The following is an 18,135-nucleotide window of genomic DNA, read 5'->3' on the forward strand; positions in this document are numbered from 1 at the left end:
TTTGTCTGCTATTATTTTGGATTTATGTTTGGTTGTGCCCTTCTCAGTCAGTGGATAATTAAAAGAACTCCTTTTGTACTAACAGAATAGCAGACCCTCAGTTGAGTATTTATTTAGCGGTGTTTTTCTTTTGTTTTTTTGTTTTTTCCCCTTCCCTCTCCCATTATGGACCTGCCCGCAGTCCAGCTGCTTTGCCTGGAGCAGCAGGACCGTCCGCTGGAAGGCCACACCAGGGACTTTATCAATCTGGCGTGCCTTACTCACTTCCCGGACCGCTCGCTCTGTTTTCTCTACATCGCCAACCTGAGCGAGCGGTGTAAGGCATGCCTGCCAGCGGACAATCCAAAGGACAATTTCGACGCTTGTGTGGAGTGGGTGCTGGAGAAAAGTGGACTGTATTTCTCTGTCTGCCCTGCCGAGGAAGACATCTCCACCCCCACTCGCATACCAGAGACCAGCCAGCTGTCATCCCGCTGTACGGAGATTTCGCCAGAGCCCACTTCAGACGGAGAGCCTGAGCATGTCGTGACACATGAGCCAGATCCGAGACCCGCGACTGAGCCAATCGTCACCCCGGAACCTGAGCCTCAGGAGTGGTCTGACCAAGTGTGTGAGCCGGCAACATTGTCCGTTCCAGAGGGAGTTTTGGTGGTGATCGAGGGCTTGGAGGGAAGCCCCGCCCACACTACCGTGACTGAGGGTGAGCTACAACTGATTTCTGGGAACCATTTTGAGGAACTTTTGGACATCTTCGAAAGGGATCTTATTGACTGGTTTGGGGCGGTATTACCCTGTCCTGAATCTCCTGTGTCTCCACTGGTTCCGTCCAGCCCTGAATCTCCTGCGTCTCCGCTGGTTCCGCCCAGCTCAAATCCTCCCGCGTTCCCTCCCAGCCTCCCTCTTTGCCATCTCCTCTTAAACCAGTCAGTTCCTCAGACCAAGTCCCGCTGGTGCCTGTCAGCCCCTCAGCTCAGCCTCAGTCTGCGCCAGCTGGGCACTCTGATCCATCGCCTCGGGACTCCCAGCCTCCAGCTCTGCCAAGGTGTGAGGATCCCCTGTCTCCACCTCCAGCCTCCGAGCCCTGGACTCCATCTCGGTCCTCCGAACCATCGGCTCCACCTTGGCTCATAGCTCCCTCATCTCCACCGTGGCCCGTCCTCCCACCAGCTCCACCGGGCTCCCTCGTCCCTCTGGCTCCGCCTTGGTGAGTCGTAGACCATCTGCCGCCTTGGGACTCCACTCCTCTGGCTACGCCTCGTCACTCTGTCCCTCCGGCTCTGTCAGACTCCTCCTTCCCTTCAGCTCCACCTTCATCCTCCATCACTCCGGCTCCGCCACGGCATTCCGGATGCCTGCCTCTGCCTCAGTCGCCTGAGCCGCTGGCCCTCCGGACCCTCGATGTCACCCTGGCTCTCCGTCTGCTCGGCTCCATCCTGGGCTCCTCGTCCATCGGCTCAGTCTCCGTCAGTCGTCCCCAGGGTGTCGTCAAAGCCTTCTCCACCCTGGCTCCTCCCTCCCTCGACTCCGCCCTGGGGCCTCATCCTGGTTGGCCTCTGGTTTTCCACCTGGCTCCTCCTGCTCCGGGCTACTCCCAACCTCCACTCCCCCATAGACTTATTTCTTGGACTTTTTCTGCCCCTTTGCTATTGCCTGTCCCTCATCTGCTCCACGCCCGACTCCTGAACCCCCACCCTCCCTCCTCTGTTGGACTTTTGTCGATGCGAGGATGCACCGTTCCGGGAGGGGGCGAAATGTTACATGTTCTGTTTTAGTTGTGTTTTGCCATGTCTTCCGTTGACCTAGTTTTCCTGATTAGCTAATTAGCTCCTGTTGTGGATTGGGTTAATCCCTGTTGTGGATTGGGTCTTTAAAACAGGTCTATTCATTTATACTGTTATCGGCACATGTTGAAGTAGATTCGTCTCTTGTCGACTCTGAGAGAATATGCGCTGTTAATGCAGCGGGTTTTTTTTTTACGTTCACTTTCTGTATGACAGAAGTTAAGACGTTCACCGGCATAACTATTGTGCAAAGTTTGCACGTTGCTTGTGTGATATCAATCGGCTCGCCTTTATGGTTTAAAACAGAAATATTTCCAGTATTGCGACGTAACTGCAAACCCCCATGCATATGTATCTTAAACGCAAGAATACATGAAAGAGGAAACAAATTGGTATGCCACGCTGTCTGAAACATGTCTCTATTCTTGTGAGCACTGGTCCATATATCACAGATCAGCGCTCCAAACGGATCAACTGCGATCCGTTTAAGCCCTAATAGCCTATATGACAGATCAGAGCAATCTTTTATTTACTAATTTAACATGAAATCGTCAAATTGCATCTCCATATCAATAGCATACAATGAAAATACAGAATAATTAGAGCAATCATTTACACACAATAAATAACAGGGCGTCATATCTATACACATTTCCCCCTGAACGTTCTCGCGACCCGGTAGGAATTCTTCCACGGCCCGGTAGTGGGTTGCGACCCGGTGGTTGGGGACCTCTGGACTAGACTGTCTTTAAAAGGAGAGATTACCAAAAATGAAAACATTTGCCCACACACAGGTTGTTCCAAACCTTCATGACAAATTTTTTTGTGGAAAATATCACGCAATTTCACATTCATAATCGCAGATGAATCACCTTCGATATTGAACGTGATATTGTGTAGCTTATAATCACGGAACCAGCTTTACTGACGAGATGCACATAACAATCAAATGTGATATATCGCCCAGCCCTACTTTGTATATTGTATTTATCGTCTCATAGCTTTGTCTGCAGTATTAGGCTAAATTATGTTTTTAAATGCTGAATGTTTGCAAGGTTTCCTGAGAAATATGAATTGTCTCTGTCCTGCGATGGAAAAAATCCAGAGAGTAATTGTGAATTTAGTCTGGTCCACCAGAAACAGGTCAGTCCACCAGGCACAGGTCAGACAAGTAGCAATAAATTAACTAACAGATACACAACAAATTGTATAAAGCTATAACCTTTTACTTCAGAAAACATCAATCCTCACAAAAGCCTTGCAGATTATGCATAATAATGGGAATGCCACTCACAGAAGACAACATGAATTCCTACGGTAACTGTTTTGACATTTACTGGCACTGGAATTTTTACAAAAGCAGTGCTTTGATGGAGTAGCAGAGTATTTTAAAGGGCGAGGGGTTTAGAAACCCAACCCACCACAGAGTGTTTTAACATACTCTGAAAAGTTTTAATGGATATCAAAAACAAGAATGTTAAAAGGTTGTTTTTTTTACTATGCTGTGTCATCGATGTTTCTAAAAATCACTGCTGCTAAAAATATCATGGCTAAACAACCAAGAAAAAGAAAAACCTAGGTAAAACTCGCTGCACTAACCGGCTATTTAGTTGTTGATCAATCCATTCTAACCCACTTGCAATGTTGTCAGATTGATAAAATACATAAGCAAACATCATAGATGTAGGTTGGGGAGGAAAAAATCAGTCAACAGAAAGTGACATTATGAAACTGTCAGCAGCACCAGCTCACTCATTAATAACACTTCTATAAATAGTTTAGACCATTTTTCTATTTCAGGCTGCCAAAAAACAAAACAAAAAAAAAACAAAAAAAACATGATATTCCCACAAGCAACAATTGTAGTGAGAGTAAAGAGCTTTTGAATTAGGAAATGAAAGCTTGTTTTTATTTAGCCTATTTACACTTAATTATATAATAATAATAATAATAATAATAATAATAATAATATAGTAATTACATTGTGTACACATTAAATTTATTGTATATTAGAATTAATGTTTTAAGAAATATATATATAAAAAATACAAACATTTCCTTAATTCAAAAGCTCTTTTCTCGTACTACAATCTTTGCTTGTGGAAATATAATATATAGTTTTTTGTTTTATTTTTTGCTAGCCTGAACCAGAAAAGCAGCCTAAACTATTTAGAGAGCCATTATTAATGAGTGAGCTAATACTAAAAGTTTTCCTCATGATTTGATTTTAATCTGGATGTACGAAACAAGCATACAACAATTACAATTAGATAGAAGAAAGTGATCAAAAGCTCTTGTAAACTCAAAACACAAGCACATAATTTTTGGGATGTTAAGGTCAGTCATAGGTATCAAACAGAATTACTGCATAATAAGCCACAATACAAGTTTGAAAATAAAACCAGTTGAGTCTACCATTAAACCACCCCCCACCCTCCCTGTTACATAAAAAAAAAAAAAAAAAAAAAACATTCCCATGAACTATGGCAGATCAAACCAAGAACAAACTTTGATCTGCCAGCACCCCTTAATATGGTCCGTGGTGTCAACAAAATCCTGAACATTACTGTAGCACCAACATTTGGCCCCATAATCTCATATTGACTAGGTAGTATTTCCATTTAAAAAAAAAATAAATAAATAAAAAAGAGATAAAGAATACAACTAAAACAAATAAAATATCATAATCAGTAAGCGATACTGTATGCACAATGAACTATGAATTAAGAAGTGAACATTAAAGTGAACAGTGAAAGACAGTCACCTAACCATTTAGAGCATCTCTTCTCCGATTAGACAGCAAATATCCAGCTGGAGTTCACAGAGTTGGTGGATGAAAGGGATCTGGGAAAAACTCTTGCTTCTTCTGGGGAATATAGCATTATAGGTTCACCTTGATAGAGAATGACCTTCAGTGTTGCAGGATAAAGGATAAAATTCTGGATGCCAGCGTCTCTCATCTCCTTCCTAATTGGCTCCAATTTTTTTTTTGCGGTGACCGGAGAAAAATCTGGAAAGAAAGACAGCGTTGCTCCGTCGGAAGTTTTCACCGGGGCATGAAGTCTGGCGGCCCGCAGAATGAGCTCCCTGTCCATGTACCGCAGCAGTTTAAAGATGAAAACCCGTGGTTTAGTGCAATCTGAGGAGAGCCTTGTGTACACGCGATGTGCTAACCCTAACCCGCCAGAGACAAGAGCCACGTCGGTAGCGATCTTTTCAACAAGTCCATAGGGTCGTCCTTTTCGGAACCTTCAGGCAATCCAACCAGACGCAGATTGCTGCACCTATTGCGATCCTGTAAGTCCACAACCTTTTGCTCGAGCGCGTCTTCGCACCTATTGTGAGCTGCGACAACTTTTTTGTTTTCTCATCTCCCCTGTAAGAAGATCTAGTTTAGAGCATAGCGACTGAACAACTGACATATGATAAGCAAATTCGTTCTGCATCGCTGTCAACTCGGTTCTCAGAATGTCCTCAAAGTGTGTAACAGCGTTCGCCATCTTGTCCATCATATCGCTTGAGTTCGGTGACTTGGATTTCTTCTTAATCGGAGAAGCCGACGGAGACAACAACTGATGTTTACGACTGCATGCCATCAGGTAAAGCACAACCAATGAATAAAACTTAAAACAAAACGAAAAAAAAAATTGCAAAAAGAGGCCAAACGTACGGAGCTCTACTCAAGTGCGACTAGGTTCATGAGCACGTCATGTGACTCCCAAGTCTTAATCGGCGTGGCAGAGTCTTAACTTTGATAAAGAACATCTCTTTTTTTGTTTTGAGACTTTAGCCTTTGCAACTTCAGGGATCTTATCTATGCACAATCAGCTTGTAACACTCCAAAGAGAAAGGAAAACTTGAAATCGCATCATATGACCCCTTTAATGGCCTAAATGGCCCTCACAAATGTACAGGTTTTCTGGATTTTTTTCAAAGAAAGATTGATATAGTGTTAGTTCAAGAATCCCATTTGAAAGAGGAGGATATACACAGGTGTAATAATAAGTTTTATGAAGTGATATCTCACTCATCTTCGAATACTAAAACTAAGGGTGTCCTAATATTGGTCCGGAGGACTTTAAATATTACTATTTTAGATAAAGGTTGTGATACAGATGGTAGAATAACACATAAAAATAGTGGAGAATAGGAATATTGTATTTCTCTCAGTTTATGCCCCTTGTACTCCTGACCCTACTTTTTTCTCTGTTTTGTTAACCTATCTCTTGAAGTTTTCAGATTTTTAAATTGTATTGGGTGCAGATACGAATTCTGTAATGTCGCATTTCCTAGATAGATCTGGACCAAAGGAATCACACTCTCAAGCTTTGTGTTCTGACAAATTTCGGCAATGTGTAACCTCATCCTCATTGGTGGATAGTTGGCATTTATTAAACCCTTCTGCTAAGTCTTTCACTTTCTTTTCTGCTACTCATAAATCCTATTCGCGAATTGACTATTTTCATTTCTACTTCTTTATCTTCAGCTGTTCGTGATGCTGATATCTGTTCGGTATCTTTGTCAGATCATGATGGAAATTTGTGCAGATTATCTTTGATCCCTCGGCCATCCCGTGCCACTAGATGGCGATTTAACCCTAAATTGTTACAGGATGAAAATTTTTGCAGTCAATTCAGAAATAAATTTGCTGAGTTCATTGAAATTAGCCAAGGTTCAGTGGATGATCCTCAAACACTTTGGAATGCAGTTAAAGGGTTTATAAGGAATAACTCAATTTCATATGCCTCTTTCCTTCAGAAAAACCGACACAAAAAGATAGTTGAACTGGAATCACAGCTCCAGAATCTGACGAGATAATCAGCGTTGTTTCTCAGACAATACACTCAGTAAAATCATGGCGGTTAGGTCCGAACTCAATTCATTACTGAGATACAGGGCAGAATTCCTGATCCAAAGATCCAGGCAGAATTATTATTTTCAAGAGAGTAGACCAAGCCACCTTTTAGCCCTAAGATTACTTAACAGTGAAAAGTTTGCTAATATTTCAGCTGTGAAATCCCAATCTGGGCTCATTATGACAGACCCAAAAGACATTAATATCACCTTTCACTCTTTTTACTCTAACCTCTATACTTCTTCTGCTGATGGTGACCCTGACTCTTTTGCATCTTTTCTGTCCAACCTTGATTTACCTAGGCTGTCAGATTCAGATTCAGAATACCTGGCTGAACCGATCTCTCTTCAGGATCTGGGGTCAACAATTCGATCTATGAACAAGGGGAAATCCCCAGGCATAGATGACATTCCAATCGAATTGAATACTTCTTTTTGGTCGGATTTAGGCCCCCTCATGTTAGATATGACAAGTTTTTCAGTTACTCAAGGCTCATTTCACCCATCTATTAATATAGCTGTTATTTCTCTCTTGTTAAAAAAAAGATAAAGATCCGACTTCCTGTTCTAGTTACTGGCCACTTTCTTTGATAGGGACTGATGTTAAATTATATGCTAAAAAGTACTAATCTCGTCGTCTAGAGAAATTTATGAATAGGCTAGTTCATCGTGATCAAACAGGATTCATTAAATCTCACTCAGCTTCGGATAACTTACGCAGGTTATATCATATTATTAATTCAAATAATAGTTTGTCCTCCCCTTGCGCAGTATTATCTCTAGATGCGATGAAAGCTTTCGATCAGCTAGAATGGAACTATTTATGGGCGGGTTCTACAGCATCTGGGTCTGGGAGCAGACACTGTTCTCACAAGTGCTGTTCGCTCTAACCCATTCTTCATACATCGAGGTACTCGTCAGGTTTGCCCGCTTTCTCCTCTGTTATTTGCCCTATCCTTGGAACCCTTAGTTCAGTGGTTCTCAAACTTTTTTGGTCACGCCCCCCTTTAAACCTATAAAAAAATCTGGCGCCCCCCACCCCCTTCCCGAATCCCCATCCAACCTCAGACTACCAAATAATTTCAATAAACTTTATGAAAAATTAATGCTTTAATTTAAAAAGTCCACAGCGAAAAAAAAAACACCTGCAACACTTGAAACATAAAAAAATATTATTCTCTCTGTAATTTTTTTTAATTAATTTTTACTTATTTATCCAGCGTTTTTGTTTTTTTGTGGGTTTCATGCTATCCGCTAAGGCATAGGACACACACAGGCCTTTCCTCTCACCAACTAAATTAACACCGTATCTACACCGGACGCAAGCAGCAAATACAGTAGAACCCATTAATCAGGGACACTGTTTACACTGGATCAGTGGCGGCACGACACGACAAATCCCCCTTGTTCTATTTATGACGTAGTGACACAAAATAATGAATGAATTTCAACAGTCGCTTTGTCGCGTCCAGTCTACACTGTTGCGGCGCAATGCGACAACTGTAGCGTCTGGTGTAGACACGGTGAGTGAAGCCGAGAGCAAGATATGCCTAGTCATATTTTCTGCATTTAGCTTTTGAATGACCAGCACCTGCCTGGGTCTGTGCGACTTCATTTATGGCTTTTCTTTTCCCTTTCACAAACCGATCCATTTCCCATTCTAAGTTACGTCCTTTGGCTGTTTACGGTTTTATTTCTTTTCTTTTTCTGCTGATGGCCCGCGCCCCACCCTGCAGTACTATTATGGTATTCTAGTCAAAGTATCCTCAGATTTGGAAAATTGGTCTCGTCTTCCTACTTCTTTTCAGGCCCATATATCGGTGATTAAAATGAATGTTTTTAATTAATAACATTAATAACATTAATTAATTTAATTTCTTCCATGATTCCTCTCGCTCCACCGGTTGGCTACTGGAATAAACTAGATGCATGTGTTTCACGGTATATATGGGATGGGAAACGTCCTCGTTTTAAACTGACTACCTTACAACGATGTAGATTACATGGAGGTCTTTCTTTCCCTAATTTTAGACTGTATGCTCAAGTCTTTTCCCTCCGCCCTTTAGCAGTTTGGTTTGATCCTGACGCTTCTGTGTCTTGGAGAGCAATTGAGGAATCTATTGTTTATCCGTATAAATTGAAGCATCTTGTTTTTTCAGGAGTTCCTCTTTGGCAGTGTAAATCTCAGTTTGGTCCCATTGTAACCCATCTCATCTTCACATGGAGGGATGTTGAAAGACGTTCACAACTAATTACAAAATGGCACAGGCATTTGCCTATTTTCCACAATAATAACCTTTTGTCAGGTAGTACTCTATTTCATTGTCCGCAATGTACTCATAGTAAAGTAGACACTCTGGGAGATATCTATGATAGTGGTTTAAAATCCTTCCAGAACCTTAAAACTCAATATAATCTGCCAGGCACGTCCTTTTTTATCTATTTGCGCATTAGATCGTCCCTACGGGCATATGGGGTGCCTTGGAACTCTCAACTGCCTGTTCACCGTTTGCGCAAACTAATCCTTCCTTCTGAGGAATCTCCCTCCTCTGCTTCAGTCATCGATCTCTTTCTTCTTGAGCATTCATACAAACCTTTATCTATTACAACTGTTTGGGCTAAGGATCTTAATGAGGATGTGCATGTTTTATTTTCCGATCAGGTATGGGGTATGTTTAAATTGTCTTCTAAAAACCCTAATCACCAAATGATTCATTGGAAATTGCTGCATATGACTCCAATGAAACGTTTTTATATTAATCTGTTCCCAAGGAGTTTTAGGCATGTTTTTGCATTTTTTTTGGGAGTGCCGCTCTCTCTCACCTTTTTGGACTCAGCTCTCACAGGACCTATCATATTTGTTGGGTACTGAGATGTGTTTGACTCCACGCCATTTTTTCATGAATGATTTTTGGGACTTCACCTTGTCCGTCCAACAAAGATCTTTACTGTTAGCTGCTCTCACAGCAGCAAAAAATTGCTTGTCAACCGTTGGAATCCTCCTCACACAGGGACAGACGAACCTGGACTGTGTATCTGTTGGACATTATCTCAATGGAACGCTCTATTTCTCGATACATGTATCTAACATGAAAACTGTAAATTCATGGCATTCAGCTTTTAATGTTTTATTGTTATGTGTTTATCTATTAATATGAATTAATATGTGTTTATTATTATTATTATTATTAATGCTATTTTATTTATTTATTTATTTATTTATTTATAAGTCTACCAAGGGGTGGGTTTTAAATTTGTACAGCTGATTTTTGTTTTGTACTACTGTTCCACAAAATAAAACTCAATAAACAGTTGTTAACAAAAAAAAAAAAAAAGACTGCCACGCCCCACTAAAATGGCTCATTCAAACTCACCCCCACATGTCTACGTCACGATGTGGAAATATTTGCATAATGCCGCCCAAACATTCACATAAAGAAAGAGGGCGTGGTTTCAGTAACCGCAGTAGTGTTGATGCAGCCATGTCTGAATGCATTTAGGAATCATTAAGATTACTTACAACAGAACAGCACAACCCAGATGTCCGAATTTGTGCAACGCATTTTATGGACGACCGTTTCGTGAAACTAGGAGAGGAGGTAATTCTGACTTTGCTATGACAATCTGGCGCTTCTGAATCAGCGACTGTAAGTACGTTTTGTTATTAGTTTAAGTATTTGCTATTGACTGTTCAAATTCTGAGTTTTGCTCGTCGTGTGTGTGTGTGAGTGAGTGAGAGAGACAGGGTCACATCACAGTGGAGTCAGCTTTCTTAACTGCGGCTTATGTGTAAATACATACAAGGCATCATAATTGTGTCTGTCACGCGACTCAGTTTACCATCAGTTCAAGCCCGAAAGGGGAACAAAGGACATTATTAACTGTCTTTACATTTATTTTGAAAGCTGAAGCTCACGATTATGGTAAGGGCCGTTACATTTCCGATGCGTGCTTGTGGTGTTCGTCCAATCACAATGCACTGTGCCAGTTGGCCAATCAGAGCAGACTGCGCTTATCGGAAGGATGGACTTTGTAGAAAACAACATATTTGAGAGAGGCGGGGCATAGAGGAATTACATTTCACTGCTGGTTATAATCTGTATAATTGTGTATGTGACTAATAAAAATCGTGAATCTAGAGGACCTACAATAATGTACAGTATTTGGAAAAATAATGTGTTTTTGAACATTAAAACATGTCAACATATTCTGTCACATCAAATACACAAAATAATGAGCTTTAAAAATAGCATCATATGACCCCTTTAAAATACTTTCTCCTATCAGTTTAATAAGTACTGTTTGCTTGAGCATCCCGACCAGCCAGACACAGGAACATTGGCTCAACCAAAGGTGTGAGCGCCTCACAGATCACATAAACAGTGTTTTTGAATAGAGAAGTGGTGTTTCTCTTCCCTTGAAGACAGAACTTCAGATGGAGTACAGCACACAGTGTTCAGGGTCTCTGAGAGTGAAAAGCAAAGTCATCCAGAAATATGTTCCCCCAGATTCTATCCAAAACACACCTAAGTATGTTCAAACAGAGTGATCGATACATGTATGGCTGAGGAGTTCATTCCATGTGTTAGATAGAAACAGAGAGAGGCTTATTAAATATGAAAGTGAAGTGTGAAAGACACTTCGACACACCGCACTGCAGCATGAGGCGCCGAGTCTCTCACATCTCCCTTGTTCTTCCACACTCTCTCTCCTTCTCATATCTTTGTTCTTCTTCAAAAGCTCCCTCATATTTTGTTTAAACCACAGAACTGCATTGTGTCTCTCTCACTGGTCTCTCAAAGAAAAAACAAATAAAACCTCATCCTAAATCTTAGCAAGTTTATGAGGAAAACTGCTTGAGGTCGATTTGCAAAGCTAAATATTTAAAGACAAAAATGAAACCGCATTCAAAAAGTTTAGTAATGTGATGAGATTTGAGTGAAAAGTTATGAAAATATTCAGATGGAAATAAGGTAGGACGGGACTTGTGGTGCAAGACGTGACAGGTTCATTTAAAAAGTAGCATTTATTCATTTATTCCAAAACCCCTTTTCTTTAAACGAGTCCGCAATATTGCTTCCTCCAAGCAAAATGTCCATTCCCCATTGTCCTCGTGTCAGAATCCACAGACGTGCTTAGAACAGTTTTGGACCATTTTTGCTTATAAACGGTGCTTGATATCTGCATATTTCTCTCCTGATTCAGAAGAAAAAACTTTTCACTCGAGAAAGTAATATAATAGATAGAGGACTTTAAGTTAAAATGTCTTAATGATGATTTTATTACAAACATACAGCTTTTCGCTTGACAAGACGATGGACTGGAGTAGGGATGTCAACGATTAATGGACGATCGATTAATTGTCGATAAGCGATGTAGCGATAAGAGCTATCGATGGTCGATTAAGCAGTTTCATTTTGGGGTGCCTGCGGCTCATGCGCAAAACACGTGCAAGATCTTACACTAAAAATAATTTACTAATGTATAAACTATACGCTTTTAATGTGATCCAAACTTTAAAAGTACATTAAAACAGATACAAAGTTCTTTTGTATTGAAATGTAGTAATAAGTCATGTTCAGTTATAATTTCCCTAGATAATTGTTGCATATCGGGCACTTCGCTTTGACAGGGCTGCGCACACGCGAACAGGACAGATACTATAGGCTATTCATTCATACAACTTATTAATTAGATCCTACGACATATTAATTTGTGGCCACTGTCCAGGTTTCATTAATTTGTTCCCTAGAAAACCCATGAATTTAAATGCGGGAGCAATTTAAGTCATAGTAACGAATTCTTAATTCACGGCCACAAAATCTTTAATTTCCCTCTACATGTTTACCACAGTAAGAGATGCGAAAACAGTGATTAAAACAACAATAAAATAAATCTGCGAATCTAGAGGGTGAGACAGTGAGGATTTGGGAAAAGAAACAATAAATAATATTAAATTCGTGACCATCTGGCAAAACAGGACACAAAGCCGCGAATGGCTTGATTTAAATGTATGCGCTCGAACAGCATGAATCCAAAAGCATGGTCGCGATGTAACATTTGCCTGCTAACCAATTATTTATCTTATTAACAAAGCTTTGTACCTCACTTGTGTCATAATACTCACGTTTCAACATGTAAAATGTTTCAAATGGGTAACAGTGTGTTTTGCCATTGCAACCCCGGTGGTTTTGGAAACGGATCACTGACCGCACGTCACAGCCTCATGCGCCGTACTTGCGTTTGGGATCATTTTTTAAAATCCCGATAATGTCAACTGCAAACATTGCGACAATGTTTTACAATAAAACAACGAGCACCATGAAACCATTTAAAAAGGCGCATTCAGCGTGGTCTACGTGACAGAATATGAAACAGCCCACGAAGTACAATGATCCCGTGCGTACTACGCCACGCTCTCTTCATTTTATCAAATGATCATAATCACATCCATTCATTTTACGATCCTTCTACTAGCCTTTTACTTAGACTAAAAACCCCTTTCATTTGGGTGAGGAAGCTGGCATTTTGAGTGGCATTTGCACATCCTGTCATGCCGGTGACTATATGCTACTGCAATAGATGCATTTTGCAGTATTAAGGTTAACGATTAATCGATTAATTGATCGTTAATTTAAACGACGATCGATTGTGGAAATGATCGAAAATTGACATCCCTAGACTGGAGTCATGTGGATTATTGTGATGTTTTTATCAGCTGTTTGCACTCTCATTCTGACTGCACCCATTCACTGCAGAGGATCCATTGGGCAGTAAGTGAAAAAAAAGATAAATTCCTTCAAATCTATTCCAATGAAAAAACTTAATTTTCATTTTTGGGTGAACCATTCCTTTAAGAATGTGCATTCACAGGTGTTTATGTGCATTTCACAACGGCTTTCAATTCAGATAATCCTATCAGGATTCAGAACTATTTATTTTGTACTATTCTTTTTCCCTGCACACACAGCCTTAGTTACATCAGCAGCAGAGTAAGTCACAAACAGGATCAATAGTGATTTCTTTGTTCAGGCATGCTCGCATGTACACACAAAAATCAGATTCAGTCCCAGAAGTCGAATCTTCTTTAGCTCTGCAGCTGACAGCCAGCACACAAAAGTGCATGTAGATGGGATTGCCTGTGTCTGTCCTTACCAACCTGAACCGAATCATCCCGCAAGAGCAGTAATTTACATGTAAATGAGACTCCAACATGCATGTGCGCTCCTTACTCACCGAAGATATTGGTGGAATGTCCTTTCTTGGCGATAGGTTTGAGCTCGTTGTGGCCCCAGCCGTATTGCCTGTAGCTGTCCCATGCATGTTTCATCATCTAGAACACAGAAATGACAGGAATTTAGCCTTGCCCATGAATATATCAAGAAGTATAGCGAGTATCTGCATTACAGAACCCTGATACAGCCACATCCTACTGATTGGTTCATCTACAGCTGCCTGCCTTCATGACATCTTCATTGAAAACCTTTTAAAAACACAGCCTGGAAACAACCCCATTGTTCGATGCAAAATATAGCAAAATGAAAGCCAAAAAAGCTGTTTGGTCTGATAACGTACAATGCGTTTTAACAGGGTAGAATAACACAGGGATGCACAAAGGCCTTTGATGTGAAAGATGAAGCGTCGCAGCAGAGATGTCCTGTTACCCAGAAGCCCCCACAGTGACCGTGACCGCGTCTGCTGCACTGTCGTTCCCCTTTCAGGTCACTGGCCAGCGGCACCCTGTCGATGTATCTTCACTCTGTGCATGCGTGTTTTTCTTTTTTTCCCCCACTGGGGAAAGATGAATGGACACAGTGTGTGTCTGCGTCTCTAAGCATGTCTTTGTCTCAGCTGTGGCTCTAGGCGTCCTCTCTTTGAGCTCTCTCGCTCGCTCGCTTCCATTAAACGGCTGGCTGAAATTCAGCTCCGAGCCACTCCACATTTAGACATGTCTTCAAACATTACCACTTTGGAGTAATACTTCCTCCAAAAGCGGAACGCTTGTGACAAGGTGTGTAAAAAGCACAAGAATGAAATTTCGGTTCTGCTCTAAAAGCTAACGCTTGCTGTCTACAGCCTATGTAGGATGCTGCTTTTTAGAGTAAAATGTCACCCAAACAAGGTATATTATTGTTGCATATTGTTTAAAATGGCCTCAGCATAAGGGAGCATGCCAATAATGCCTTAAAATGCTGACTAGGTAGGCTAAGGCTTGGAATGGAGCTTACGAACACAGATGCAGTAGACGTCTCTGTCAAGTGTTGTTGTAGGCTGCCATCCCAAGCATAAGCCATGATTCTGTTCCGCTGTTCTCAGCCTAAAAAGCAGAAACCCAGGAGGGAGCCAAGGCAATGAAAAGAAGTCAATAATTGAATTTTGTTGTCGGCTTTCAATCTTTCCATGACACGCTGTGCGTACAAAAGATTGAATTACCACAATGCAGTATTTCCTCTAGGTTTCCAACGGACCGAAGACTGGCATCTGATTAGACTGATTGTTAAACCCGTTTAGGGTAGACAAATTAAAGCCTGTGATAAGCAAGAAGACTAAAAAATTAACTGTAAGCAGATGGAGAGCTATGAGTCTACAGATTTCTCTTTCCCTTTCCTCTAAATTCCCACTTGATCATGCGTAACTTCCAACCTCTCTCATGTTTTATTCAAGGACTGTTCAGGGTCGTTCTGCCTGTCAATTAACAGTTGTTTTGACTAAGTGGAGGCCTTGTGAAGCGTTAAGAGCAGAGCCTATCCGACACGAAGGAAACTTAAACTGGCAGTTAAATTAAGCCCAGGCTTTTAACTACCCCATGAAGATGTGTCTACAGGGACACTAACGCATGAGAGATGAACAAGGTTAGACAGTCACAAGTGGCCTAAGGGGTATGTTTTCCTTTTTCTTTTTTTGCATTAATTGAAAATGAAAATTCTGTCATTATTTACTTTTCCTAAAGTCATTCAAATCTTGTATGCTGTTATTTTTTCCTCTGAAACAAAAAAAAAAATATTTTTTAAGAATAGGCACATAGCTCTTTTCCATACAACTCTTCAAAGAAACCATGTCTGTGAAGCTACAAAAAAAAAAAAAAACCATAACACTTTAGTATAGGGACTAATTCTCACTATTAACTAGTTGCTTATTAGCATATTGGCTGTTTATTAGTATTTATAAAGCACATAATCTGCATGAGCATACTCTACATCCTTAATCCTACCAAGTCCCTTAATTTAACAACTACCTTACTAACTATTAAGCTTGCTGCAACAGACGGTGTTGGCGGTGATACCGGTGTTAAGTCGCAACACCGGTATGTCACTTGCATAGATTAGATTTCATTCACGTGAGGAGAGTGAGTCGAGCTGATGGACCAGAAGAGTGGGGAGAAGGTGAGAGCGGAAGATTTAGTTTCAAAACGAAATGCAAAAGCGCATGTTTGGCAATATTTTGCATTTTGAAAAGCCTGTTGACTTTTGCCGTATATCTAAGGTGATTTTGGACGTTTTTTTTTAAAAACTAGTGTTGTCAAAAGCCCCGGTACTTCGGTACTCACAAAAGATAATTGAGCTTCACAAATTAGTGAAGCGGCTTTAAGAAAAGAGCTAGAGCAGTGAAAATTCCCATTTCCACCATCAGGGCAATCATTTAGAATTTCCAATCAACAGAAAATGTTCCGAAACTGCCTGGAAGAGGATGTGTGTCTATATCGTCCTAATGCACAGTGAGAAGGAGAGTTTGAGTGGCTAAAGACTTTCCAAAGGCCACAGCTGGAGAATTGCAGAAAATAGTTGAGTCTCGAGGTCAGAAAACCTTTAAAAAAATAAATAAATACATAAAAAAACAGCACCTACATCACCACATGTTGTTCGGGAGGGTTTCAAGAAAAATTAGCTCATCCAAAAACAAACTCCAGCATATTCAGTTATCAGACATGACTGGAACTTCAAATGGGACTGGCTTCTATGGTCAGATGAAACTAAAAAATTAACTTTTTAGCAGCAAACACTCAATATGGGTTTGGTAAACATTTTTTGTAAACATTTTTGATGTTGTGGGCCTATATTTCTGCTGGAGGTCCTGGACATCTTGTTTAGACACATGGCATCATGGATTCAATCAAATACCAACAGATAAAAAAAAATATCAACAAGTGACTGACTCTTAATCTTATAGTGACTAAATAAATCTTATAATGGGCCATGTTTGGGTCTTCCAACCGGACAATATTCCAAACACAAACCTCAAACACAACACAAAAACGGGTCACTGAGCACAAAACCAAGCTTCTGCGATGGCCATTTCAGTCCTCTGACCTGAACCCTGTAGAAAATGAGTGAGGTGAACTGAAGAGAAGAAGCACCAACATGGAGCTGGGAATCTAAAGGGTCTGGAGTGATTCTAGATTAAGGAATGGACTCTGATCTCTTGTCAGGTGTTCTTTAACCTCATCAGGCATTAAAGGAGAAAATTTAGAGCTGTTAAACTGGCAAATGGAGGTTTCAAAAAGTATTGAATAAAAGGGTGCCGTTTATTGTGGTCAATGCGTATTAAAGAAAAACCATTTATTTCATAATGATATTTCCCCCCCCCCATTTTTAAGGGGACCTTTTATGCTCCTTTTTACAAGATGTAAAATAAGTCTCTGAAATCCCCAGAGAGTGTGTGTGTGTGTGAAGTTTTTGCTCAAAATACCCCACAGATAATTTTTTTATAGCTTGTTAAAATTGCCACTTTTAGGGTGTGAGCCAAAACGCTCTGTATTTGAGTATGTTGCTTTAATGCAAATGAGCTGGTGCTCCCGGAGAAGAGGGCGGAGCTTCACGCTCTGGCATTAGCAGTGCTAGCCTTTGCAAATAAACATTCCCCTATTTGTACATGCCTGTTATCTTTGCAGAAAACGTACTCCGTTTCAAAGTCAGTCATCTGATTATACGGTGCATAATAAATTCGCGTTTCTGAATTACACAGACGGGGAGCACGGTGGGATAAAAATAACAACATAGCTGGTCTCATGGTGCATGGCATGCTATCACAAACTTTATAAGACCCACTTGTGATTTTGAGCTCAATAAACTCAAGCGATCGACTCACATTGCTTTCATATGCAACTTTTAACCACCACATTCCTATTCACGGTCATTCATGAAGGCAGCACTTTGGAAAACAAACACGTGGAAAATTTGGAAAACAGACACGTGGTACTTACTTTGTCTGGAGCTGACTTTCGCACACAAAGTGTTGGTATTGATCCCTACACGTATTGGGGACTTTACCGTTTTTTTCCGGGACATTTCCTTAGACAATGAAACTTAACCACAGTGTCCTCAGCGGCTCAGATGGAGAGAATCTATGGAGACTCCTATGTTTGTTAGTGCATCCCAAAACGCAACACTTGAAATGCCTCTTTGTCGCTGACATTGTATATCTCCAGCAGCAACAGCAAGTAATCAATGGCGGAGGCGGACCGCAGCTTCTCACTCAGGGCTGTCTCTATGCTTATAGGGCA

General features: G+C 40.8%; 1 protein-coding gene across 1 annotated transcript in view; it reads right to left on the reverse strand.

Moving 5' to 3' along the window:
* Positions 1-18,135, reverse strand: part of LOC306877157 (mannosyl-oligosaccharide 1,2-alpha-mannosidase IB-like) — a 118,983-nt gene that overhangs the window by 51,804 nt on the left and 49,044 nt on the right. The window contains exon 4 of the mRNA XM_079428713.1: positions 13,872-13,968. Coding sequence (XP_079284839.1) covers positions 13,872-13,968 — 97 coding nt within the window. The remainder of the gene's footprint in view (positions 1-13,871; positions 13,969-18,135) is intronic.

This window comes from Barbus barbus (genome assembly GCF_936440315.1).
Source record: "Barbus barbus genome assembly, chromosome: 11".
Classification (NCBI taxonomy): Eukaryota; Metazoa; Chordata; class Actinopteri; order Cypriniformes; family Cyprinidae; genus Barbus; species Barbus barbus.